The sequence below is a fragment of the Trachypithecus francoisi genome, unplaced genomic scaffold, assembly GCF_009764315.1.
Source record: "Trachypithecus francoisi isolate TF-2019V2 unplaced genomic scaffold, Tfra_2.0 Lachesis_group8, whole genome shotgun sequence".
In the NCBI taxonomy this organism is placed as follows: domain Eukaryota; kingdom Metazoa; phylum Chordata; class Mammalia; order Primates; family Cercopithecidae; genus Trachypithecus; species Trachypithecus francoisi.
The window spans coordinates 105,710,118-105,737,091 of NW_022681473.1; the positions used below are offsets into that span (position 1 = coordinate 105,710,118).

General features: G+C 49.7%; 1 protein-coding gene across 17 annotated transcripts in view; it reads left to right on the forward strand.

Annotated features, from left to right (window-relative positions):
• Nucleotides 1–26,974, forward strand: part of CEP164 (centrosomal protein 164) — a 95,881-nt gene that overhangs the window by 60,634 nt on the left and 8,273 nt on the right. For 10 of the 17 annotated variants that reach the window (XM_033206843.1, XM_033206841.1, XM_033206851.1 and 7 more), the window contains 16 exons: nucleotides 1,677–1,765; nucleotides 2,689–2,916; nucleotides 3,850–3,996; nucleotides 8,294–8,503; nucleotides 11,845–11,976; nucleotides 12,067–12,283; nucleotides 13,308–13,385; nucleotides 13,578–13,709; nucleotides 14,086–14,208; nucleotides 15,530–15,673; nucleotides 16,100–16,183; nucleotides 16,303–16,371; nucleotides 16,729–16,904; nucleotides 17,221–17,347; nucleotides 17,703–17,764; nucleotides 18,241–18,463. In XM_033206843.1, coding sequence (XP_033062734.1) covers nucleotides 1,677–1,765; nucleotides 2,689–2,916; nucleotides 3,850–3,996; nucleotides 8,294–8,503; nucleotides 11,845–11,976; nucleotides 12,067–12,283; nucleotides 13,308–13,385; nucleotides 13,578–13,709; nucleotides 14,086–14,208; nucleotides 15,530–15,673; nucleotides 16,100–16,183; nucleotides 16,303–16,371; nucleotides 16,729–16,904; nucleotides 17,221–17,347; nucleotides 17,703–17,764; nucleotides 18,241–18,463 — 2,241 coding nt within the window. Of the gene's footprint in view, nucleotides 1–1,676; nucleotides 1,766–2,688; nucleotides 2,917–3,849; nucleotides 3,997–8,293; nucleotides 8,504–11,844; nucleotides 11,977–12,066; nucleotides 12,284–13,307; nucleotides 13,386–13,577; nucleotides 13,710–14,085; nucleotides 14,209–15,529; nucleotides 15,674–15,925; nucleotides 16,020–16,099; nucleotides 16,184–16,302; nucleotides 16,372–16,728; nucleotides 16,905–17,220; nucleotides 17,348–17,702; nucleotides 17,765–18,240; nucleotides 18,464–26,974 lie in introns of those variants that run through there. The other 7 variants (XM_033206844.1, XM_033206854.1, XM_033206842.1 and 4 more) reach the window with 6 other exon arrangements.

Here is a 26,974-nt window from a genome sequence, read left to right on the forward strand (position 1 = left end):
TTTCTGACTCAGGGCTCAGTCCCCCTATTTTTATTACTATCACCCCACTTTATCACTTGTCTTATATTTTAGTTTGTTAACTGGAGTGGGCCTGTGTGATTTTCCTTCTTGATGGGTGAGAGAGGGAGATACTTGATGAGCATGGTTTGGTCTGTAGGGGGAGACAAGTTGTGAGTTGCACGCTAGAAGGGGAAAGAGGTGGGGCGGGAAAGGCTGCATGCCCTGCCGTTGTCTGCAGGCTCTGCCCATGCTGATGTGATGAGGAGTGGCAGCCCTGGCAGGGAGCCCTTCTGCTGCAGGCACCAGGAGGCACTCACAGGCAGCATTTCTATTTTTAATATAATTTGGGGGAGCTGGGTTTTAGTTCAAGCCCTGCCCTTCCTCACCCATCCAGATGGCAGGGTTAGCCACAGCTGCTGGGGCTTAGGCTGCCGGTGGAGAGGTGTGGGGGCTGTGGGCACAGGGCTGGGGACCCTACTGGGGAAGACAGAGTGAGCTGTCTCCCGCCCCACCTCTCCTGTTGACCCTGTGTCCCAGAACAGACGGGGCTCCTGTTGGTGTGACAGAAGGAGTGCAGGTCCTAGGATGGGGACTGGCACTGGCAGAGTCTTTTCTTTTTGTTTTTCACCTTAGGCTGGGGGAGAGGGAGAGGAATGTGGGAAGAGGAGCTAACATGGATGGTGTGCCTTGTTTGGGTTGCGAGTTGGGCCTTACGTATATGAGCTGCTTTGATCCTCACCAGAAGCCCTGTGAGCTGCAGTATACGATCCCATTTTATACAGTGGGGGAGACAGACTTCCCAGGCAGCAAGAGCTAGAACAAAGGGTTGACCCCAGGCTGACGACGCTACTATACCCCTGTGGAAAATATTTGAAATGATCAGGAATATTTCTCCCCTCTAGGCTGGGTGACACAGGGAGACCTTGCCTCAAAGAATAGTTCTTCCTGCCTCCTTTCTTTAACTGACTTGCTAAATGTCACTAGTCACCCAAGTTTTAAAATGAGATTTTTGTCCTGTTTGGTTTTGTTTTTGATGGATGATGTCATTGCTGACCGGGAAGGGGGCGTCATTGTCTGCTGATGGGGCCTGGGTGCTTTGGGGTCCCTGAAGGTAGCGAAGGAGCGCTTCGTCTTCCTCCAGGTGCCAGGTGGTGCCCTTTTTGTCTCGGGCACAGCTTTCTCTCTCTCTTTCTACCAGTACTCCATCTCTCTAGGACTTATCCTTACTCATATGCTTGCCTGTGCCCCCCGATTCTGCCCTTAATTTCAGCACCCTTGTAATTCGCTGGATTTGGGGTACTCATGGATTTCTCTGCTTTCTCTGCGCAGCTTGCAGTGCAGGCTTCCCGCAGCAGGAGGCAGGATTTTCTTTTTCTTGTGTGTTCTCCTTCGGTCTCTGGCGCCTGACTCTATGTGTTATGGCTGTGGTCTTCTGCCACAGCCTCCCCAGGCCTCAAGGCCAGCCCAGGGAGCAGCTGTGAGCCTGGGGGCTTAGCCAAAGCTTGGGGAAGCTTCACTGTGCAGTAGATGAACCTTCTTTTCTATGTCCCGTATGGTCCCATCCTCTGGAGAGCAACTTCTCAAGCTTTCTCCTAAGCTTGAGAGCCAGCTGGAGAATGGAGGGACCCAAATGCAGTCCTTTCACCACAGACTTTTTTACTGCTTCTCTCCTACAGGTCCAGCAACCACTGGGAATAGAAGACAAGGGTGACAGCCAGTCCAGCCAAGATGAGCTGCAGAGCAAGCAGTCCAAAGGCTTGGAGAGGTACCATAGGTGGGAGGCTATCCCCAGGGGTTTGCCTTCAGGGTGGTGTGGACTTGGGCAGAATTCTTGGCTTTGGTGGCTGGCCTGGCTCAGTGTATACTTGCTTGGCAGCAGGTGATGAACTGGCTGGATGGGCTTGCAGGGTCTGTGTGTGCACATATGTGTGTATATGTATGTGCGCGTGTGTGTACTGGCAATGTGTATATATGTTTGCATGCATGAGCAGAGCCTCTGATTCTCCACCAAGATGGGAATGTGAAGTGCCACTGGGTGCATTTGGCAGGACTCCAGGCACCATTGTGGGGCCAGGGCTGATTAAGCTGTGTGTGTGCCTGTTATGGGCCAGGGCTGAAGAAACTTTGTGGAGGTCTGGAGGAGTCACATTGGAGGGTTGGTACTGCAACTCAGAGCTCTGAGCCAGGGCCCTGCCACATCAGAAATGGCCGCAGCTATCTGTGAGTGTGCAACTGTGTGTGATGTGACAGGGCCTCTCAGCTTCTCAGGCCTGAGCCCCATGACAAGGGCTGCCACCCTAGAAGGGGAAGGAGAATGGTCATTTCACTTTTAGACCTTCAAAACCTATCTGTGACAGCTTCATGCATTTTCTAGTCTGACCTCTTGAGGCTGGCTTCTCTTTTTCTCCCCACTTAGTTCTTCCACCCCTTCCTGGCCCCAGCGATGGTGAGCTCTGGGGATGGGCACACTTGTGTGTCCTGCTCTGATTCCTGAACCAAGCAGAGGCAGCATAGGGACCCCTGTGGAGCCTGACTCCAGTCTAGGCAAAAGGAGCGCTCAGGAGAGAGTCACTCCTTCCCACATGTGTGGCTGCCTTGCTCTGCTGTGGCTCTCCACGGATGGATGTGGGGACGGGGCTGGAGCATAACCTGGGAGGAGGCGATGACCTCATGCACTGTATTCCCCAGTTCTCTTCCCGCTCTCCAAATGGAGGGACTTGACTTTGCTGCTCTGCCTGGCCTGACCAGGTTATCTCCTCCACTTCCACATGAGGAGCAGGCCCAGAGTCCCCCTCAAAGCCTGGCCACCGAGGAAGAGCCCCCCCAGGGCCTCGAGGGGCAGCCCGAGTGGAAGGAGGCCGAGGAGCCTGGGGAGGACTCTGCAGCCAGCCTCAGCCCGCAGCTCTCCCTCCAGAGGTAAGGATGAGGGAAGCACCCCGGGTGGCGGCCCCTCTGCCTGTGGTGGGTATGTGTGCTAGTGCTGAGAGAGACGGGGTGGGGTTGGCTTGGGGAGGGAGTGGGGAGCTGGGGCGGGTTTGTAGCCTCAGCAGCAGCAGCAGCAGCAGCAGCAGCAGCAGCAGAGGCGCTGCTTAGTGTCCCATGGGAGCTGGATATGAGGACATGTGCCTCTTCCTAGTCCTCAGTCTACAGCTGAAATGAGGGTATGTGGTCTGATTAGAGGAACTTAGAAACTCTTGAATAAGGAGGTGTCTCTTTTGTCCCAGGTGCCTACCTGCAAGAGGCTGGAGCAGAGACTGGTGTTACCCTGGCTGCTCCATTCCTGCCAGGAAAGCCCTTTCTCTAGTCCCCTCCCTGCCAGCACCTCTGTTTCCAATAGTCACCCTACTTCTAGTCATTCAGCAACCCCAGCTGGAGCCCTGTTAATGTGCTCGGGCCAGAGACAGGGAAGCCCAGATCACTCTGAGTCCAGCTGAGAGGACCTTTTTTTCCTAGCCTAGTCCAGAGCGTGGTGGACATTTGCTAGTTCTCTGTCCCTCTAGCAAGAGAAACATGCTGGTCTTAGAATTTACTGGGTTGGAATGAATCACTAGGGAACCTGAGCAGCATCAATGTGCAATCAGCAGCATCCACTGAACACCTGCTGTGTACGGAGCTCCTGGGGTACCATAACCATCCTGCTTCCGTTGTGAGGCAGGAGTCTCTGGTCTTTGATGCAGATAATTCAGGGAGAGGAAGGGTGGGGAGAGGGAGGTTTAAGACCTGAGGTAGGGAAACTGTTGGGGCTGTCTCTCTTGTCTCTATCATAGCTCTTTGACCCCAAATGGCATGCGTCTTAAGCCTCTTGCTTTCTTACTGGCTTTAACACAGTTGTTTCCTTACTGCTATCAGGGAGCAGGCCCCAAGCCCACCTGCTGCCCACGAGAAAGGCAAGGAGCAGCATTCCCAGGCCGATGAGCTGGGCCCTGGGCAGGAAGAGGCAGAGGAGAATGAGGAGAAGGTGGCGGTCAGCCCCACCCCGCCAGTCTCTCCAGAGGTGTAAGGGCCAGTTTTGCGTGTCTGTCCCTGTCCTCCACTGCGTGTGGGCTGCTTCAGTGCCTATTGACTCTTGGGTGGTGGGAGGTGGGGCTCAGGCTCTGGCCAGGGGTTAGAGTGTAGGGAGATTAAGCATGTCCTTGGTGCTCTGTGTGCTGCCTTGAGAGCCCCACGCAGGCGTGACTGATCCTTACCTGGGGTTAGCTTTGGTCCCTGGGGCTCCTGGTCAGGACTTGAGGTACAAGGGCGGATGAGGGGGTACCTCCTGGCTCATTTGCTAAACTTGCTAAATCATGTTTCCTGTCTACCAAGCGCTGTTTTTCTCTTCAGAAATGTTGTTGAGGTATGTAAGTACACTGCAGTACATAGGCCTGCAGTGTACAGTTCAGTGAAAGTTCGCATCTGTGCACACTGTATAACGGCCACTCAAATGGGGAATGTCTCCATCCCTCGAGGAAGTTTCCTCGTGCCCCTCTCAACCCACCCACCCCAGGTCTTCACTGTTCTGACCTCTGAGCTCCAAGTTTTGGCCAAAGGGTCATTTTTCCAGTTCTCCACTTCATATAAATGGAATTATACAGTACATAGGATTGATCTTTTGTGCTTGTGTTCAAAGCTCAATGTGTTTTTGTGATTCACCTATGTTGAACCAAGTACTTCTAAAATTTAGAAATCATTTAGCGTTTCTCCTTCCATTGTCACGCTTCCCCTTCCTACCCATTTTTCAGATGAGGAAACTGAGGCTCAGAGAAGTGAAGGGATTCATCTAAGGTCACATCGCTAGTCAGCGGCAGAATTAGAACTAGATTCTAGGCAGGGCATGGTGGCTCAGGCCTGTAATCCCAGCACTTTGGGAGGCCAAGGCAGGTGGATCACCTGAGGTCAGGAGTTTGAGACCAGCCTGGCCAACATGGCGAAACCCCGTCTCTACTAAAAATACAAAAATTAGCTGTGCGTGGTGGCGGGCGCCTATAATCCCAGCTACTTGGAATACTGAGGCGGGAGAATGGCTTGAACCTGAGAGGCGGAGGTTGCAGTGAGCTGAGATCGTGCCACTGCACTCCAGCCTGGGCAACAAGAGCGAAACTCTGTCTCAAATAAAAACACTAGATTCTAGTCACTAGAGCCCTAGACTTCTGACTTTAGCCTGCAGCCACTGTTCCTTTTCTCTGCATGGAGAAAGACAAGGGTCAGGACTTAAACATTTTCCCTTCTATAAACTGAGCAGGTCTAAAGGATTTGGGACTGACTCACGAGCAGAGACAGGTTTACGCACACATGACTCACAGCAAGTTCATGCACACATTACTCACTGAGAGCTGGCAGGGCACGTGAGCTCAGGATCTCGCGTCGTCACCATAACATTGTAGGAGTGGTGTAGGGAAGGGGTGGTCACGTCTTTCAAGTGGTGATACATCCTACAATGAAAACTGTGACCTCGAGGAATTAGGAATTATACAGCCTTTCTGTCACCTTGGTGGCTGTGGTCAGCCAGTTCAGGATACTTTCTATGAGGACAGGAGGTGGGTGTAGTTCAGAGAGAGGAAGATTGGGCAGACGTCAGAGGGGTGTCTTCCAAGGATCTCTGGAGTGAAGCCTGGGCAGCAGGGCTCAGTTGGGGCCTCGGCTTCCCTGGCTCCTCCCCAGCTGCCTTGGCTGATTCATTCCCTTTCCTTGTGTTTCTCCTGCCATCCCAGCAAGGCTGCCCCTGCTAGGGTCTCAGAGATAGTTGACCACACGGTTTCAGTTTACACCATCCCCTTAGGAAATGCCTTCTGTTCTTTCCTGAGTCTCTTCAGGCCCCATCACTTCCTTGTTATTAATCTTGACAGCTGCATTAGGAACGAATGGGTGGTCCAGGTTTTGTGGGAGTAGTTCTGTGTCTGTCAGCTTCCAAAGGTGTAGGCAAGCTGGGTCTGAAGGGTTAGGAGCAGAGGGCAGGCTAGAGGGAGCAGGTAGGCCAGAAGGCAGCACGTGCCACTCACTGAATGCTTTCTGGCCAAGGCCAGGACTAGGAAACGGGAAGATTCTCCCCTTGTCATGCCAGCATCTTTCGTGAGGATGGGCAGAGAAGAGGGTAAAAGAATCAAAACCACCAAGTTGCGTATGAGAGGAGACGTAACTTTTGTGGTAGTTCCATGAAAACCGTTCCACAGTGTTCCTAGGTGCCATTTCCCCGCCCTCCACTCTCCTTCCCTGTCTCTCCCTGCTTTCCCTTCTGGCTTTCTCACACGTATCTTTGAGCTACTTGCTGGTCAGCCTGAAATGATTATGCTCCTGCAGAGCCTCCCCTTTGTCACTCACTGTAGGAAACTGGGTCCCACTGATTCTGATACCCGAGGAGTTGGCCTAGAAATCAGAGCTGTTTCTTCCCCTGGAGTCCTCAACTTCCCGATCGTGTCATGGATCTTTCAGGCATTGTTTACTGCCTTGGACCTGAGCTAGCAGTTTGGGCTACTAGATCTTTAAAGCAGGGCGAGGGAGAAGAGGTCCACTGACAGACGGCCCAGCTTGCCTCTGTGCAAGCTCACTGGTGCTCATAGCCTGGGCACATGCCCCACGCAGTGTGATGCCCCATCTTTCCAGAGTGTCTGTCCCTAGGGCTCCACATAGCTTGCAGCCTACAGGAGAGAGAGACATTAAAAGATACCATCTCAGGGAAAAAAGATGTTTTCAGCCAAGGTTGGAAATGAGTTGGAGGGTTGATGAGGCGGAGAGCTGTGGGGGAAGGCTCTTTCTGAGGGCAGGATTCTCAGAGGAGGTGGCAGCCACATGTCTTACATCTGCATCAGTTGGGCTGTGTCAGGGGACTCAGAGGAAGCCAGGCTTTGGAAGGAAGGAAGAGATGGAGTTGGGAGCAGAAAAGAATTGAAGGCATAGCTCAAGATCATTTCTGGTCCAAGTTACGATTTTAGGAAAGGAGAAATGAAAGGTCTTTATGGTATTTCAGAGATGACAGTAGCCTGTCCTGTCTTCCTCTCTCTCTAGTCTCAAGGTGCTGCAGTGGGATTCCTAAGCCCTTGTTTTCCTCTACTGTTCTAATCCAATCCTGCCCGCTGCTTTCCATCTGCAGCGGGGCTTGAGCTGGAGGGAGAAGGGGTTCTGAGTCCCCAGCAGGGAAGACCAGCTCCCCTGTTTGACTCTTGCCCATCCCTCTTTGTTTTGGGTCATACCCACACTTTCTGCTTAGGTTGACTGAGCCACCGTGCCAGGCCTGCAGCAGCCTGAGTGCTGTGCGAGGAGGGTGTGTAGTGAGACCAATTTCCACTGTAAGATTGAGGGACCTGGATGTGCAGGCACATTCTGGCCTTTAGGAAAGTCACTCTGGAAGGCAAAATGCTTTATCCTGCTCATGCTTTCCTCATGCTTTATCCTGCTCATGCTTTATCCTATTCATGCTTTATCCTGCTCATGCTTTATCCTGCTCATGCTTTATCCTGCTCGGAATGTTCTCAGGATTCCTTTTTGGGCATTTCCTTGAAGAACCAGAAAACAAGCAAAATAACAGTTCTTATTACTTTACACACATCTTTTTAATGGATACCATTATTCCTGATCTCACCACCCTCTTATGCATCCAGGTCAGCTCTGAATTCCTTTTACTCATTTCTAAACATTTAATTAACTCTAAGCAGACGAAGACGTGCCCCCATGGGTAGACGGGGAACATGGCACTCGTGCACACTTGCTGCGTTGTTTGGCTTAGGGGAGCATCTGCTCCTGGCCCCCGTGGTGTCGTGATGGGGAGCTTCCTATTCCTGGGCTTTCCTGGATTGTTGTAGTTCTCAGAGCTAGGAGACCTGCTGCTGCTGCTTTCATGGGCCCATATACATTGGCCACTACTCAGTTTGGGAGGCAGAAAGCAGTCTCTGGGGACTGTTCCCAAATTGCTGGCATGAGCCTTAAGTAGCAGGCAGAGCTCTAGTGGGGAGGTGGTAATGGGGCTATGAGCCATTCTAGGAAGGAATCCAGTAGGGACAGAGCTTCACTCTCTCCCTGCTGCTGCCAGCTCTTGAGCCGCAGCTTCAGATTTTGACCTTGGGCCATAACCTCGTAAGTCAGCTGAGAGCCTGCTGTGGGCTGCCTTGGCTCTTGGGGCCTTAAACAGCCACAGTGGGGCTTGTCCTATAGAACAAGCATTGACCATATCTCTTGCCTGCCGTTGGGTGAGCTGTTTGACTCCTGATTGTGGGCCCTCCATTAGGATTCCATTTGTGATGTTCTGTATCCATTCTAACCTGGATGCAGAGGTGAGTGGACATTAACCCTGTGATGATATGCCATTCCCCACCCATGGTAGGCGATTCACAGAGCCTGTGGCTCCGCCAAAGCAGCTCTCAGAGGCTGCACTAAAGGCCATGGAAGAGGAAGTGGCCCAAGTACTCGAGCAAGACCAGAGGCACCTGCTGGAATCGAAGCAAGAGAAGATGCAGCAACTGCGGGAGAAGCTGTGCCAAGAGGAGGAAGAGGAGATTCTCCGGCTTCACCAGCAGAAAGAGCAATCTCTCAGGTCCTTCCCCTTGGGCATGCTTCCCAGGGCCTTTCAGGGGATGTGAGGAGCCAGGGACACCCTCTCAGCCTGGGGACCACTGGGATGCCCATGGTTCTACCAAGACCAACTAAAGTTGGGAAACTTTACCCAACAATTTCTGCTTACATCTCATTGGTTATACCTAGTTGCAGAGAACACTGGGAAATGTAGTCCTTTAGCTGACCTCTTTACCCAGTAGAATAAAAGCAGGGTTCTGTTGGTAAAGGAAGAAAGGGAGATGGATATTAAGCTGTTAATGAGCCATCTGTCACAGTCCCAGGATGGGAAAGGTACTACGAAAAGGTGTTAACATTTCATTTACTTGGCAATTTAACTAAAGGCTGAGTCTTGTCCTCTTGTACAGAACATCCAAGAGTGGTAGAAAATTATTATTTTTAGATGATACCTAGCAAAGTATATATAAAACATTTGTGCTTAATTTAGAGAAAATAAAACAGAAAACCAACATACAAGTACTGGGAAGGTCGGAGCAATCTCTCATGAGCCCAATGCAGGAAGCATTGACCCAGGGTCTGTCCTTATATTGCACCCTTGTGGGTCCTCCACCAGGGAGCATCCCAAAGAACAGACACCTCCAACCCCTAGCATCCTCCTCTTCCAGCCAACTGAGAATTGGGGCAGGGGTCCCCCCAAGCAGAGTGTGACTCACCTTAAGGTGCAGCGCCTTGGAGGAAATCCTGGCGGTGTGTCCCTGTCAGCCCACCAGTCTCCTCCCCTCTTGCTGGCCACCCTGAGCTTGCCTGACTGTCTTTCCATCCCTCTCCCAAGGCCCCTGACTCCAGAGGCCCTCTTAGGCTGTGGGGAAGACTGGAATGCCAAAAGTGTCTTGATTCATGGCCTGGAACATAGTAGTTGCTGAACAAATGGTAGCAATTACTTTTATTTTCAGTTGAAATCAGTGCATGTTCAGGCATTCTTGACTAAGTGACTTCTCTGTGGACAGTGCCTTGCCTGACTTTCTTCAAAATAATTCATCACCAGAACCTGTTTCTGTTTATGCCCAAGCCTTTCTGAGGAATGGGCTCTTCTTCCCTCTGCTGGGAACTTCCATGAGGTAGAAATTTCTGGAAGCCACAGCTGATCTTATAACAAATATTTCTGGAATGAGAAGGCAGGCAGATTGGCCCTTAGTTTCTTTCACTGTAAAATGAAGGGATTGGACTTAAAACTTCTAAAGTCCCTGCCAGCTGTAATGCTGTTGCTGTGTGTAAAATTTACCCATAGGACAAAGAGAAAGGGTTTCTGGGGAATCTAGAAGGAAGGATTTTTACTTAATTCAAATTTTCTCTCTCTCTCTTTTTTTTTTTTGAGACAGAGTCTTGCTCTGTCGCCCAGGCTGGAGTGTGTGGCTCACTGGGCTCAGTGCAAGCTCTGCCTCCCGGGTCACACCATTCTCCTGCCTCAGCCGCCCGAGTAGCTGGGACTACAGGTGCCTGCCACCATACCTGGCTAATTTTTTTTTTTTGTATTTTTAGTAGAGACGGGATTTCACTGGGTTAGCCAGGGTGGTCTTGATCTCCTGACCTGATAATCTGCCCGCCTCGGCCTCCCAAAGTGCTGGGATTAAAGGCGTAGGCCACCATGCCCGGCCAAATTTTCTCTCTTAATGGAAGAAAGTAATGGTGTTCGTATCTTGACATAGGAAAGAATCCTAAGTCTTTTTTTTTGGCTTTAGGATTTGTTACAGAAGCTTTTCAAAGGAATTGTCTTCCAAATCATGTTTTTCCTAGGCTTGAATTCCCTGAGTGCCCAGCACACATCCCCTGGTCGTGCGGGGCTGTGTGAGCAGTTACTCGAAAAGGATGTGGTTTGTGTAAGCGGGGGGATGTCTGCTTAGGATGAAATGGTCACTGTTGTTGCTGTGTAAATAAGATAACCTTTCGTAGATATCACAGCTTGCTTTTAGTTTGGGGCTGTATGATGCTGTTCAAATTCAGTTCATTTATTAAGCACCTACTTTATGTCAGCTTCTATGTGTGGTACCTGGGATATAACAGATTTCAAGACAAGATTCTTTCTCTTGAGAAGCTCCCAGACTTGCAAGGAAAACAGAGATACAGAAGATGAATTATGATGCCATGTGACACATGGTGCAGAGTAGCATGGGATAAGAAAGGTCCACATGTAAAGTGATGGGAACAGAAAGATTAATTGATAAGCTTGGAGGGAGTCGGAAAGACTTCCCAGAGAGGGAGCTGGGTGTTGAGCAATGACTATGGGTTTGCTAGATAGAAAAGGGAATTCTTGGCGGAGGACCTAGGAAGGAAGAGTGTGGTAGAATGGAGGGACGGTGACTCAGCTGATGTGCCTAGAACAGAGTCTGTCGGAGTGAAAGAAGGTGGAATCAGGTTGGGTGGCTATAGCTATCTTTGAGTGAGTGCCATGCTGAGGTGAAGCTGCTGACAAGAGGGGAGCCTTTGGAAGAAGTGCTATATTACTGAAACCCAGAAGTCAGTAGTTTGCTTTTTTTTTTTTTTTGGGAGATTGAGTCTTGCTCTGTTGCCCAGGTTGGAGTGTTGTGGTGCGATCTCAGCTCACTGCAACCTCTGCATCCCAGGTTCCAGCAATTCTTCTGTCTCAGCTCCCAAGTAGCTGGGACTACAGGAGTGCGCCACCATGCCCGGCTAATTTTTGTATTTTTAGTAGAGATGGGGTTTCATCATTATGGCCAGGCTGGTCTCAAACTCCTGACCTCTAGTGATCCACCTGCCTCGGCCTCCCAAAGTGCTAGGATTATAGGCATGAGCCACCATGCTCGGCCAGTAGTTTGCTTCTTGAAGCAAAGGGGAGTTCATGGTTCCCTCATTATCCTGGAAGGTATTAATGGGAGGCAGCTGTAGACCCAGAGGCTGAGGTTAGACTCATCTTTAAGATTTAGGAAGCTTTGACTGGGCGCAGTGGCTCACGCCTATAATCTGAGTGCTTTGGGAGGCTGAGGCCAGAGGATCACTTGAGCTCTGGAGTTCGAGACCAGCCTGGACAACATAGCGAGACTCCATCTCAACAATTAGCTGGGTTTGATGGTGCATGCCTGTGGTTCCAACTACATGGGATGCTGAGGCAAGAGGATTGCTTAAGCCCAGGAGTTTAAGGCTGCAGTAAGCCGTGATCACACCACTGCATTCCAGCCTGGACAACAGAGCAAGAACCTGTCTCCAAACAGGAAAAAAAATAAAAAAAGATTTAGGAAGTTTCTTAGGCAGGCAACAGGGCTATTGGAGACTGACAACCACAGCCTGTGAATAGAAGAAAGACTTTTGTGGTTTCTCTGACAACCTCTCCTTTCCTTTCCATCTCAGTTCCTTGAGGGAGCAACTGCAGAAAACCATTGAGGAGAAGGAGGCCCGGATGAGAGAGGAGGAAAGCCAGAGGCTATCCTGGCTCCGAGCCCAGGTCCAGTCCAGCACACAAGCAGATGAGGACCAAATCAGGTAAGTGCGTGCTTACCTGTGAGCTGCCCAGCCTCGCGGAGGTGACCCCAGGGTACACAGGGCCGTTCCCAATCCACTCTGTCCATCCAGGGCTGAGCAAGAGGCTTCCCTGCAGAAACTGAGAGAAGAGTTGGAGTCTCAACAGAAGGCTGAGAGGGCCAGCTTGGAACAGAAAAATAGGCAAACGCTGGAGCAGCTCAAGGAAGAGATGGAGGCTTCGGAGAAGAGCGAACAGGCCGCCCTGAACGCTGCTAAGGAGAAGGCTCTGCAGCAGCTGAGGGAGGAGCTGGAAGGGGAGAGGAAAGAAGTGAGCCACTCAAGTGGGGACCTCACCCTCTGACATGTGTCTGGGCTGCCTGGGGAGGGACTGAGTGCACAGGGAGAGGAAGGGCAAGCCTCGGGTGGGTGTGCAGGCTGGGGAGCCAGGTGGAGAGTAGGTCTCACACATAGACTGGCATGGGAGATGGCGGGTGACTGCCTGGGCCCATTACTCCATATGGACCAAAGTAGCTCAGGGCAGGAGCTTGCTCTGCTGTCCATGGCAGGGCAGAGGATGCAGCAGGCATCCCGAGGCCCCTCCAGGATCAGGCTGGTTGGCAGTGGCGGCTGGAGGTTCTCAAGCAGAGAACCATCAGAGGCTTGAAGGGGAGTGTCCTGTGGATTTGAGAAAACTGGTGACTGAAAGAGATTTAGCCAGACCAGAGGTTTTGAGACAAGTCTCTCACTGTCTCTGAGGGACAGCTGCAAGGGCCTCACTCCCCACTTTTCCCTCCTTTCTTAGGATGAGAGGCTAGCAACATAGCAGGGATTTTCTCTTTGTCCATACTCCCTGTATTCCAGTCAGATGGCTGGCTTCTGAAGGTTTTAGCACAGTCTCTCTGAAAACTTGCAATGCATTGGAGTTCCCTTGTCTTGCTGTAGTGTTTTCCATGTCTAAAAGCTGCAGCTTTGCACCTCACCAAAATAAAAAGAAGGTTCTACATGGCCTGACTTAATGACACCATCCAACCTGGCCCCCCTGGCTTGGATCTTATTTACCAGCATGAGCACCATCTGTGGACCTGTGGCCTAGTCTAAAGGCAGGGGGTGGGAGCAGAGAGCCGAAACTTACTGAAATGCCCCTCTCTTCTGGCCTTCATGTTCCTGTTCATTTGCCAGTTGTAGACTTCAGGGGCTGAGTTATTTCAGAGGAACAAAGATGTGCTGTGCTTCCCCGTGCTTCCCTTGACCCTGATCTCAAGGGGTTGGGGGTTGGTAGTCTTCCTGGCTCTGCCTCCCACCATGGTCAGTGCCTGGCCAGCTTCCCTCACAGTCCTTTTGCTCCTTCCCAGGCGGTGGCAAGGCTGGAGAAGGAGCACAGTGCTGAGCTGGAGCGGCTCTGCTCCTCTTTGGAGGCCAAGCACCAGGAGGTGAGATGCAGTATCCTGGGCCCCCTTCATGGCTGATTAACAGAATTCAGTCCTATCCCTGGCTGCTAGGCAGTGAGCCTCTCCCTCCAGCCCCTGGGGATGGATGCCAGGTCCTCAGAACACATCCCCACACAGCAGCTGTACAGTATCCCTGAGGGACACACTTCCCTGTGTGTGCGGGGTTCTCCTCAGGTGGTCTCCAGCCTCCAGAAGAAGATAGAGGAAGCTCAACAGAAAGAGGAGGCCCAGCTGCAGAAGTGCCTTGGGCAGGTGGAGCACAGAGTTTACCAGAAGGCTTATCACATGGCTGAGTATGAGCAAGAGGTGAGTGCTGCTCTGCATCTTCCACAGTTATGTGCACCTGTCGTGGACTCTCTTACAGTCAGCTGAGCCGTCCTAGCCTCAGTGGCCTCCAGTTTGCTTTGGATGGCTCAGCTGGGGTTAGCACTTCTGGTTCCATTTTTATGCATTAGTTCCCTTGAAACCAGGTAGTCCTCCAATCTGATGCCCCTGTATGCATGTGGAGAGGGTGTGTTGGGGTATGGATGTGTGCTGACCATGATGTCATGGCTGTGTGATGTCCATGTTTTGTGTGTGGGGGGAGATTGGGGAAATGTGTGTAAGACCTTCAGGTGCAGCAGGCCCTGAGTGCTGGTCCACCTGGGTTCTGCATGCCACATGCCTGCCGTCTCCCCTGCAGCTCAGCAGTCTCCTGCGAGAGAAGCGCCAGGAAGTGGAAGGGGAGCATGAGAGGAGGTTGGACAAGATGAAGGAGGAGCACCAGCAAGTGATGGCTAAGGCCAGAGAGCAGTATGAAGCTGAGGTAGCTCGGCCATATCCCCTGTGCGCATGCACACACATGCGCACACACGCGCACACGTGCACACACGCACACACATGCACACACACGCACACACACAAGCACACACGCGCACACGCGCACACACGTGCACACGCGCACACACGCACACACACGCACACACGCGCACACACACGCACACACGCACGCATGCACATGCACGCACACCCCAGGGTCCTTCTCACCTGACTGTGGGGTAGGGGAAGGGGATAAACTGTGATCAGGGATTGTGGGAGGTTTTCCTTCCTAGTACTCTGCCATGGTGATGTTTTTTGCCTTTTTTATTAAAGCATGGAAAAGACCTCCACCTAATGAGGGGCAATTCCTTTTTTATCGGGCAGGCTGCACTTTCTTCCGATGGTAAAAAGACCCCCCATACATTGAGCTTGTACTGTGTGCTGAGAACTGTTCTGAGCTCTTTATCTATTTTAACTCATTTAGTCCTCACCCCGACCTTAGGAGAGATCTATTATCATTATCTCCATTTTCAAGATGAGGACACAGAGACTTGGAGAGTTTAAGTAGCTTCCCAAGATCACACTCAGCTAATAAGTGGAAGAGCTAAGATTCAAGCCCAGGGTGTCCGACTCCAAAGCCTTCAGTTTCCTCACTGCAACGCCATGTCACCAATGTTCCTTAACATCTCAGGACACCAAGAAATAGACTGGCAAGAACCAAGTAATACTGATATTCTCCCCATTTTAAGTCTTTGAGCTTAAGGTAGGAAAGTTCAGCGACTTGAGTGTACCCAAGCTGGCCTGGCTTGCTCACATTGAGGGTGAACATTGAGTGGGTAGAGGGTGACTGACTATGGCCCACAGCTGGGCCCCTGCAGGGTGTTAAGACTACTGCTCCAGTAACTGGAACCAGTATCCCAGACTCTTTCTAGGATCTTTTCCAGGGCAGAAATAGCAGTCCCATGATGAAATTTGCCACATCCCTCCCCCCAACCAATTATGACCGTGCTGAAGAATAGTGATAATTTATCAGTGATCTCTCATTCCTTAAGGAGGAAAAGTTGTATATGGTGGAGCCACAGGAGAGCCAGAGAAGGATTCCATGATGGTGTCCGGCCAGCCTCTGCTTCACCTGTAGAGGGCTGCAGGCTTGCTGGGGTCAGCGCCGGTGCTGTGCTTGTAACCCTCCTCTTCTCCAAGAGCTGGCTTAGGGAACCGACGGTGTCCCTGATCTTATTGGCGCAAGGCTGCAGGGCTGGGGGAGCTGTGATTTTTGTGGTGGAAGGGGCCGCTGCAGCTTCCCACCAGTGGGCCCATCCTCTTTGCAGGAGAGGAAGCAGCGGGCTGAACTTCTGGGGCACCTGACCGGAGAGCTGGAGCGCCTACAGAGGGCCCATGAGCGAGAATTGGAGACTGTGAGGCAGGAGCAACACAAGCGTCTTGAGGACTTGCGGCGCCGGCACAGGGAGCAGGTGAGGGGCCTCAGGCAGGGTGAGCCCACTGTGACCCCTCCACGCACAGTAGGAAGGTGCTGGGAGCAAACACGTGGCCCCAGCAGGATGGAGCCTGACAGCTTCTGGAGTGCGAGTCTCTCACTGGCCATCTCCAAGCTGGGGCATCCTTGCTGCTTTGTTTTCTGGGCCCGGGAACACACCCAGGATTAGAACTAGAGGTCAGCTCCTGTAAGGCACTGGGGTTGGCACCTTCACGTCTCCTTGCTCCAGCAGGAAGTAAACAAGGTGCGGAGCCTTCCTGGGAGGCTGCAGGGGCACACAGCGAGGAAGCCTGAGCCCAGAGTGGAGGTTGCGGTGTGGCGTGGTGGCTTCTGGAACCCCCTCCTGCCCCTCAGCTAATGCCTTACACTCTTTCTATGCTTATGTCTTTCTCTTTCTGGGCAGGAAAGGAAGCTCCAAGATTTAGAGTTGGACCTTGAAACTAGAGCTAAAGATGTCAAGGCCAGAATGGCTCTGCTGGAGGTCCAGGTGAGGGATCTGCAGGAGTCCTTGACCTCAGAGTCATAGCTCCTCTAGCAGAGGGCAGGCCCAGCCCCTCAGACCTGGGGTCTGCAGTCAGCCAGAAAATCGTGTCTCTTCTCTGCAAGGAGGAGACCGCCCGGAGGGAGAAACAGCAGCTGCTTGATGTGCAGAGGCAGGTTGCTCTGAAGAGTGAGGTTTGTCTCCCTCTTTTGTCCTCCCTCCTGTTTTCCCTCCATCCTGTCTTTCTTCTCCATGTTCCCCACATTTTGTTCATCTGATGTGTCCAGGGCACTGGGGTTCCAAACTCCCTTGGCCAATATTCCACAAATAGTGCCACTCTGTGGACCCCACCCACTTGGGAACCTCAAGGGAGTGGGGCTGTGGTGGGACAGGAGCCTGCAGACCTCCTGACCTCGGAGGTGGTGACTTCAGTGGCTCTGAGTTCATCCCCAGCCCATCTTCCTCTGGCTTCCCTACCCTGTAGTGCTGTCTCCTCCCTGCCTTCTCCCTGTGCTGTCTCTGGGTGCTTCTATATTTCCTTCTGCCCCTAGGAAGCCACAGCCACCCATCAGCAGCTGGAGGAGGCACAGAAGGAGCACACCCACCTGTTGCAGTCAAACCAGCAGCTCCGGAAAATTCTTGATGAGCTGCAGGCCCGCAAGCTGAAGCTGGAGTCCGAAGTGGATCTGCTGCAGGCCCAGAGCCAGCAACTGCAGAAACACATCAGGTGGCATGGGCACCCTGCACTTAGCCCCGCTGACTGCCTCCTGCCTGCCCTCTGACCTCTGACTTCTGCTACTTGCATCATGGCCCAATTAATAGAGAGAGGTGGAGTCCCAGCTTGGGAGCTAGGCAGAAGAGCCTGTAGCTACATTTTGTAGGGAGTTGGGGTTGTTAAGATGGTGTGAAAAGCAGGGGATCTCTGGTGCTATTATTCCTCAGGGACTTTGATGGGTGGGAGTGAGGGGGTGGAGATGGTTCTGACCCACTTCACCCACCACCTCTGCCACCGCCCTGCCTCTCACTCCCCTTTCCCTGCGCAGCAGCCTGGAGGCTGAAGCTCAAAAGAAGCAGCACCTGTTGAGAGAAGTGACAGTTGAGGAAAATAATGTTTCCCCACATTTTGAACCAGATCTCCACGTTGAGGACCTGAGGAAATCCCTTGGGACAGTGAGCTGGGGGTGGGGGTACCAGGATGGGGTGGGGCATTGGGAGGGGCTGGGCATCAGGGGAGTACTTCCAGAGGGGATGGGTCATCAGGAGGGGTGGAGCCTCAGGAGGGGAGGAGTATACGGTAGGCTGAGGTATCAGGAGGGGCTGGTTCTGCTCTCTATGGGACCTGGTCTGTTCTTATTCCCAGCTACCAGTCGTCTCCACCAGTCAGATGATATCTATAAGTAAACAGTGCCTGGCAGCTGGAGAGCCATCTCCTTGTCTAGACCACTGGGAGGAGCTTTGGGGTCTTGAACCTGCAGGGTATCTGCTTTTGCTACACTCAGTGGACTTTTCTACCATGTGTCCCTAGAACCAGACCAAAGAGGTGTCTTCTTCTCTCTCCCAGAGCAAGGAGGACTTACACTTGAACAGGTGAGTTCCCATAGCCTGTCTTATTTCAGGTTAGAGTACCATGAAGGGGTAAGTGAGTACCTGCATCGTAGAGCTGGGTGAGCTGAAGTGAGGAGACAGTGATCACCAGTGGGGCTTAGTTTGTGGGGAAGGTTCTGGAGGATTAAGCAATCTTCTCTGGCAAGCCAAGAAACTGCCCACTGTGACCTTTGACATGGCATTCTTCTCTAGTGGAGAAACAGATTGCTGGAAGTGTCTGGTCATCTATCTGGAGGCCCCAGGCATGATCCCTCTCAGAGTCAGGGTGAGGGCACTGTCAGTCCCAGGCACTGCACACTGTGGGTATTGAACAGTGGCATCCCTGCACTCACAGTGCCCAGCCCCAGCCCAGCAGCTCTGGTCTGTGCTCAGGGTGGGCATCTGCTGGGGAAGTGGCTGTGTGACCCAGAGCAGAGTTCTCAGAGGCTTCTGTTTTCCTTCTTCAACTCCTGCTCCAGCCTGTCCTCCCACAATGTCTGGCACCTCCTCTCTACTGAGGGGGTAGCCCTCCGTAGTGCCAAGGAGTTCCTTGTGCGGCAGACACGCTCCATGCGGAGGCGGCAGACAGCTCTGAAAGCTGCCCAGCAGCATTGGCGCCATGAGCTAGCTAGTGCGCAGGAGGTGGCCAAAGACCCACCAGGCATCAAGGCCCTGGAAGATATGCGCGAGAACCTGGAGAAGGTCAGGAGCTTTGGGGAGAACCTGCCAGCCCTGTGTGTGGGAGGTGGGGGGAGTCAGCAAAACACTCCTTTGGGCTCCCCCTCAGTTGGTCATTCTCGGGACTCCATGAGAGTGGCCACCTTGGCACTGGGTCACTTATATTTCCATGGCAATGCATAGCATGCAAACACCTTTTCTAGTAGTAAATAATTTGAACCTCATGATAACTGTATTAGTCCATTTTTATGCTGCTGATAAGGACATACTTGAAACTGGAAAGAAAAAGAGGTTTAATTGAACCTACAGTTCCACATGGCTGGGGACGCCTCAGAATCACGGCAGGAGGTGAAAGGTACTTCTTACATGGTGGTGGCAAGAGAAAATGAGGAACAAGCAAAAGCAGAGACCCGTGATAAACCCATCAGGATCCTGTGAGACTTACTCACTATCACGAGAACAGTATGGGGGAAATGGCCCCGTGATTCAAATTATCTCCCACCAGGTCCCTCCCACAACACATGGGAATTATGGGAGCACAGTTCAAGATGAGATTTGAATGGGGACACAGCCAAACCCTATTATTCCACCTCTTGCCCCTCCATATCTCATGTCCTCACATTTCAAAACCAGTCATGCCTTCCCAACAGTCCCCCAAAGTCTTAACTCATTTCACTATTAACCCAAAAGTCCACAGTCCAAAGTCTCATCTGAGACAAGGCAAGTCCCTTCTGCCTATGAGCCTGTAAAATCAAAAACAAGCTAGTGACTTTCTAGATACAGTGGGGTTACAGGCATTGGGTAAATACAGCCATTCCAAATGGGAGAGATTGGCCAAAAACAAAGGAGTTACAGGGCCCATGCAAGTCCGAAATCCAGTGGGGCAGTCAAATTTTAAAGCTCCAAAATGATCTCCTTTGACTCCATGTCTCACATCCAAGGTTACACTGATGCAAGAGGCAGGTTCTCATAGTCTTTGGCATCTCCGCCCCATGGTTTTGCAGGGTACAGCCCACTTCCTGGCTGCCTTCACAGGCTGGCATTGAGTATCTGTGGCTTTTTGAGGTGCACAGTGCAAGCTAATGATGGATCTACCATTCTGGGGTCTGGAGGGTGGTGGCCCTCTTCTCACAGCTCCACTAGGCAGTGCCTCAGTAGGGACTCTGTGTGGGGGCTCTGACCCCACATTTCCCTTCTGAACTGCCCTAGCAGAAGTTCTCCATGAGGGCCCCATCCCTGTAGCAGACTTTTGCCTGGGCATCCAGGTGTTTCCATACATGTTCTGAAGTCTAGGCGGAGGTTCCCAAACCTCAGTTTTTGAATTTTGTGCAGCTGCAGGCTCAACACCACGTGGAAGTTGCCGAGATATGGGGCTTGCACCCTCTGAAATCATGGGCCAAGCTGTACCTTGCCCCCTTTTAGCAATGGCTGGAGCAGCTGGGATGCAGGGCACCAAGTCCCTAGGCTGCACACAGCATGGGCACCCTGGGCCTGGCCCACGAAACCATTTTTTCCTCCTAGGCCTCTGGGTCTGTGATGGGAGGGGCTGCCATGAAGACCTATGACATGTCCTGGAGACATTTTCCCCATTGTCTTGGGGATTAACATTTTGCTTCTTGTTACATATGCAAATTTCTGCAGCTAGCTTGAATTTCTCCTCAAAAAATGGGTTTTTCTTTTCTTTCTTTTTTTTTTTTTTAATTATACTTTAAGTTCTGGGATACATGTGCAGAACATGCAGGTTTGTTACATAGGTATACACGTGCCATGGTGGTTTGCTGCACCCATCAACCGGTCATCTACATTAGGTATTTCTCCTAATGTTATCCCTCCCCTAGTCCCCCACCCTCACAGGCCCCAGTGTGTGATGTTTCCTTCCCTGTGTCCATGTGTTCTCATTGTTCAACTCCCACTTATGAGTGAGAACATGCAGTGTTTGGTTTTCTGTTCCTGTGTTAGTTTGCTGAGAATAATAGTTTCCAGCTTCATCCATGTCCCTACAAAGGACATGAACTCATCCTTTTTTATGGCTGCATAGTATTCCATGGTGTATATGTGCCACATTTTCTTTATCCAATCTGTCATTGATGGGCATTTGGGTTGGTTCCAAGTCTTTGCTATTGTGAACAGTGCTGCAATAAACATACGTGTGCATGTGACTTTATAACAGAATGATTTATAATCCTTTGGGTATATACCCAGTAATGGGATTGCTGGGTCAAATGGTATTTCTGGTTCTAGATCCTTGAGGAATCACCACACTGTCTTCCACAATGGTTGAATTAATTTATACTTCCACCTGCAGTGCAAATGTGTTCCTATTTCTCCACATTCTCTCCAGCATCTGTTGTTTCCTATTTGATGATCGCCATTCTAACTGTTGTGAGATGGTATCTCATTGTGGTTTTGATTTGCAGTTCTCTAATGACCAGTGATGATGAGCTTTTTTTCATATGTTTGTTGGCTGCATAAATGTCTTCTTTTGAGAAATGTTTGTTCATCTCCTTTGCCCACTTTTTGATGAGGTTGTTTGTTTTTTGTCTTGTAAATTTGTTTAAGTTCCTTGTAAATTCTGGATATTAGCCCTTTGTCAGATGGATAGATTGCAAAAATTTTCTCCCATTCTGTAGGTTGCCTGTTCACTCTGATGATGGTTTATTTTGCTGTGCAGAAGCTCTTTAGTTTAATTAGATCCCATTTGTCAATTTTGGCTATTGTTGCCATTGTTTTTGGTGTTTAGTCATGAAGTCTTTGTCCATGCCTATGTCCTGAATGGTATTGCCTAGGTTTTCTTCTAGAGTTTTTATGGTTTTAGGTCTTACATTTAAGTCTTTTTTTTTTTTTTTTTTTTTTTTTTTTTTGAGACGGAGTCTCGCTCTAGCCCGGGCTGGAGTGCAGTGGCCGGATCTCAGCTCACTGCAAGCTCCGCCTCCCGGGTTCACACCATTCTCCTGCCTCAGCCTCTGGAGTAGCTGGGACTACAGGCGCCCGCCACCTCGCCCGGCTATTTTTTGTATTTTTAGTAGAGACGGGGTTTCACCGTGTTCGCCAGGATGGTCTCGATCTCCTGACCTTGTGATCCGCCCGTCTCGGCCTCCCAACGTGCTGGGATTACAGGCTTGAGCCACCATGCCCGGCCACATTTAAGTCTTTAATCCATTTTGAGTTAATTTTTGTATAAGTTGTAAGGAAGGGATCCAGTTTCTGTTTTCTGCATATGGCTAGCCAGTATTCACAACATCATTTATTAAATAGGGAATCCTTTCCCCATTTCTTGTTTTTGTCAGGTTTGTCAAAGATCAAATGGTTGTAGATGTGTGGCGCTATTTCTGAGACCTCTGTTCTGTTCCATGGGTCTATATATCTGTTTTGGTACCAGTACCATGCTGTTTTGGTTACTGTAGCCTTGTAGTATAGTTTGAAGTCAGGTAGCATGATGCCTCCAGCTTTGTTCTTTTTGCTTAGGATTGTCTTGGCTATACAGGCTCTTTTTTGTTTCCATATGAAATTTGAAGTAGTTTTTTCTAATTCCGTGAAGAAGGTCAATGGTAGCTTGATGGAGATAGCATTGAATCTGTAAATTACTTTAGGCAGTATGGTCATTTTCACGATACTGATTCTTTGTATCCATGAGCATGGAATGTTTTTCAATTTGTTTTTGTCCTCTCTTAACATTGACAAGTGGTTTGTAGTTCTCCTTGAAGAGGTCCTTCACATCCCTTGTAAGTTGGATTCCTAGGTATTCTCTTTGTAGCAATTGTGAATGGGAGTTCACTCATGATTTGGCTCTCTGTTTCTCTATTATTGGTGTATAGGAATGCTTGTGATTTTTGCACATTGATTTTGTATCCTGAGACTTTGCCAAAGTTGCTGATCAGCTTAAGGAGATTTTGGGCTGAGATGATGAGGTTTTCTAAATATACAGTCATGTCATTTGCAAACAGAAACCATTTGACTTCATCTCTTCCTATTTGAATACCCTTTATTTCTTTCTCTTCCCTGATTTCCCTGGCCAGAACTTCCAATACTGTGTTGAATAGGAGTGGTAAGAGAGGGCATCCTTATCTTGTGCCAGTTTTCAAAGGAATGCTTCCAGTTTTTTTCCCATTCAGTATTATATTGGCTGTGGGTTTGTCATAAATAGCTCTTATTATTTTGAGATACATTCCATCAGTACCTAGTTTATTGAGAGTTTTTAGCATGAAGGAGTGAATTTTATCGAAGGCTTTTTCTGCATCTATTGAGATAATCATGTGTTTTTGGTCGTTGGTTCTGTTTGTGTGATAGATTATGTTTATTGATGTACGTATGTTGAACCAGCCTTGCATCCCAGGGATGAAGCCGACTTGATCGTGTTGGATAAGCTTTTTGATGTGCTGCTAGATTCGGTATTTTATTGAGGATTTTCACATCGATGTTCATCAGGGATATTGGCCTGAAATTTTCTTTGTTGTGTCTCTGCCAGGTTTTTGGTATTAGGATGATGCTGGCTTCATAAAATGAGTTAGGGAGGAATCCTTCTTTTTCTATTGTTTGGAGTAGTTTCAGAAGGAATGGTACCAGCTCCTCTTTGTACCTCTTGTAGAATTTGACTTTAAATCTGTCTGGTCCTGGCCTTTTTTTGATTGGTGGGCTTTTTTTGATTGATAGGCTTTTAATTACTGCCTCAATTTCAGAACTTGTTATTGGTCTATTCAGGGATTCAGCTTCTTCCTGGTTTAGTCTTGGGAGGGCATGTGTCCAGGAATTTATCCATTTCTTCTAGATTTTCTAGTTTATTTGCATACAGGTGTGTATAGTATTCTCTGATGGTAGTTTGTATTTCTGTGGGATCAGTGGTGATATTCCCTTTATTATTTTTTATTGTGTCTATTTGATTATTCCCTCTTTTCTTCTTTATTAATCTGGATAGCGGTCTATTTTGTTAATCTTTTCAAAGAACCAGCTCCTGGATTGATTAATTTTTTAAAGGATTTTTTGTGTCCCTATCTCCTTCAGTTCTGCTCTGATCTTAGTTATTTCTTGTCTTCTGCTAACTTTTGAATTTGTTTGCTCTTGCTTCTCTAGTTCTTTTAATTGTGGTGTTGGGGTGTCGATTTTAGATCTTTCCTGCTTTCTCCTGTGGGCATTTAGTGCTATAAATTTCCCTCTAAACACCGCTTTAGCTGTGTCCCAGAGATTCTGGTACGTTGTGTGTTTGTTCTCATTGGTTTCAAATAACTTACTTCTTTTTTTTTTTTTTGAGACAGAGTCTTGTTCTGTCACCCAGGCTGGAGTGCAGTGGCACAATCTGGGCTCACTGCAAACTCCACCTCCCGGATTCAAGCGATGCTCCTGCCTCAGCCTCCTGAGTAGCTGGGATTACAGGTGTGTGCCACCATGCCCAGTTAATTTTTGTATTTTTAGTAGAGACGGGGTTTCACCATGTTTGTCAGGCTGGTCTTGAGCTCCTGACCTTGTAATCCTCCTGGCTTGGCCTCCCAAAGTGTTGGGATTACAGCCATGAGCCACCACACCCAGCCTTGAGTGAGTTTCTTATTCTTGAGTTCTAATTGATTGCACTGTGGTCTGAGAGACTGTTTGTTTTGATTTCAGTTCTTTTGCATTTGCTGAGGAGTGTTTTACTTCCAATTATGTGGTCAGTTTTAGAATAAGTGCTATGTGGTGCTGAGAAGAATGTATATTCTGTTGATTTGGAGTGGAGAGTTCTGTGGATGTCTATTAGGTCCACTTGGTCTGGAGCTGAGTTCAAGTCCTGAGTATCCTTGTTAATTTTCTGTCTCGTGTTGATCTGTCTAATATTGACAGTGGGGTGTGGGAGTCTAAGTCTCTTTGTAGATCTGTAAACTTGCTTTATGCATCTGGGTTCTCCTGGGTGCATATATAGTTAGGATAGTTAGCTCTTCTCCCTTTACCATTATGTAATGCCCCTCTTGGTCTTTTTTTTTTTTTTTTTTGAGACGGAGTCTCGCTCAGTCACCCAGGCTGGAGTGCAGTGGCGCGATCTCGGCTCACTGCAAGCTCTGCCTCCCGGGTTCACGCCATTCTCCTGCCTCAGCCTCCCAAGTAGCTGGGACTACAAGTGCTCGCCACCACGCCCGGCTAATTTTTTTGCATTTTTAGTAGAGATGGGGTTTCACCAAGTTAGCCAGGATGGTCTCGATCTCCTGACCTTGTGATCCGCCCATCTCGGCCTCCCAAAGTGCTGGGATTACAGGCTTGAGCCACCGCGCCCGGCCCTCTTTGTCTTTTTTTATCTTTGTTGGTTTAAAGTCTGTTTTATCAGAGACTAGGATTGCAACCCCTGCCTTTTTTTGCTTTCCATTTGCGTGGTAAATATTCCTCCATCCCTTTATTTTGAGCGAATGTGTGTCTTTGCACATGAGGTGGGTCTCCTGAATACAGCACACTGGGTGGGTCTTGACTGTTTACCCAGTTTGCCAGTCTGTGTATTTTAATTGGGGCATTTAGCCTGTTTACATTCAAGGTTAATATTGTTATGTGTGAATTTGATCCTGTCACTATGATGCTACCTGCTTATTTTGCCCATTAGTTGATGCAGTTTCTTCATAGTATCGATGGTCTTTACAATTTGGTATGTTTTTGCAGTGGCTGGTACTGGTTGTTCCTTTCCATTTTTAGTGCTTCCTTCAGGAGCTCTTGTAAGGTAGGCCTGGTGGTGACAAAATCTCTCAGCATTTGCTTGTCTGTATGGGTTTTATTTCTCCTTTGCTTATGAAGCTTAGTTTGGCTGGATATGAAATTCTGGGTTGAAATTCTTTTTTTTTTTTTTTTTTTTTTTTTTGAGGTGGATTCTCGCTCTGTCGCCCGGACTGGAGTGCAGTGGCCAGATCTCAGCTCACTGCAAGCTCCGCCTCCCGGGTTTACGCCATTCTCCTGCCTCAGCCTCCCGAGTAGCTGGGACTACAGGCGCCCGCCACCTCACCCGGCTAGTTTTTGTATTTTTAGTAGAGACGGGGTTTCACCGTGTTAGCCAGGATGGTCTTGATCTCCTGACCTCGTGATCTGCCCGTCTCGGCCTCCCAAAGTGCTGGGATTACAGGCGTGAGCCACCGCGCCCGGCCTGAAATTCTTTTAAGAATGTTGAGGCCAGGTGCAGTGGCTCACGCCTGTAATCCCAGTACTTTGGGAGGCTGAGGCAGGCGTATCATGAGATCAGGACATTAAGACCATCCTGGCTAACACGGTGAAATCCCGTCTCTACTAAAAATACAAAAAATTAGCCGGGCATGGTGGCGGGTGCCTGTAGTCCCAGCTACTCGGGAGTCTGAGGCAGGAGAATGGCGTGAACCTGGGGGGCGGAGCTTGATCTCCTGACCCCGTGATCCGCCCGTCTGGGCCTCCCAAAGTGCTGGGATTACAGGCGTGAGCCACCTTGCCCAGCCTGTTCGTTCCTTTTCATTCTTTTTTCTCTAATCTTGTCTTCACGCTTTATTTCATTAAGTTGACGTTCAATCTCTCATATCCTTTCTTCTGCTTGATCAATTTAGTTATTTGTACTTGTGTATGCCTCACGAAGTTCTCGTGCTTGTTTTGCAGCTCCATCAGGTCATTTGTGTTCTTCTCTAAACTGGTTATTCTAGTTAGCAATTCCTCTAACCTTTTTACAATATTCTTAGCTTCCTTACATTGAGTTAGAACATGCACCTTTAGTTCAGAGGAGTTTGTTATTACCCACCTTCTGAAGCCTACTTCTGTCAGTTCGTCAAACTCGTTCTCCGTCCAGTTTTGTTCCCTTGCTGGTGAGGAGTTGTGATCCTTTGGAGGAGAAGAGACATTCTGGTTTTTGGAATTTTCAGCCTTTTTGTGCTGGTTTTTCCTCATCTTCATGGATTTATCTACCTTTGGTCTTTGATATTGGTGACCTTCAGATGGGGTTTTTGTGTGGATGTCTTTTTTGTTGATGTTGATGCTATTCCTTTCTGTCTGTTAGTTTTCCTTCTAACAGACCACTCTGCTGCAAGTCTGCTGGAGTTTGCTGGAGGTCCACTCTAGACCCTGTTTGCTTGGATATCACCAGTGGAGGCTGCAGAACAGCAAAGATGGCTGCCTTTTCCTTCCTCTGGAAGCTTTGTCCCAGAGGGGCACCCACCAGATGCCAGCTGGAGCTCTCCTGTATGAGGTGTCTGTTGACCCCTGCTAGGCTATGTCTCCCAGCCAGGAGGCATGGGGGTCAGGGACCCACTTGAGGAGGCAGTCTGTCTCTTAGCAGGGCTCAAGTACTGTGCTGGGAGATCTGCTGCTCTCTTCAGAGCCAGCAGAAAGGAACATTTAAGTCTGCTGAAGCTGCACCCACAGCTGTCCCTTCCTCCATGTACTCTGTCCCAGGGAGGTGGGAGTTTGATCTATAAGCCCCTGCTTAGGGCTGCTGCCTTTCTTTCAGAGATGCCTGCCCAGAGAGGAGGAATCTAGAGAGGCAGTCTGGCTACAGCAGTTTTCTGGAACTGTGGTGGACTCAGTCCAGTTCCAACTTCCTGGTGGCTTTGTTTACACTGTGAGGGGAAAACCGCCTAC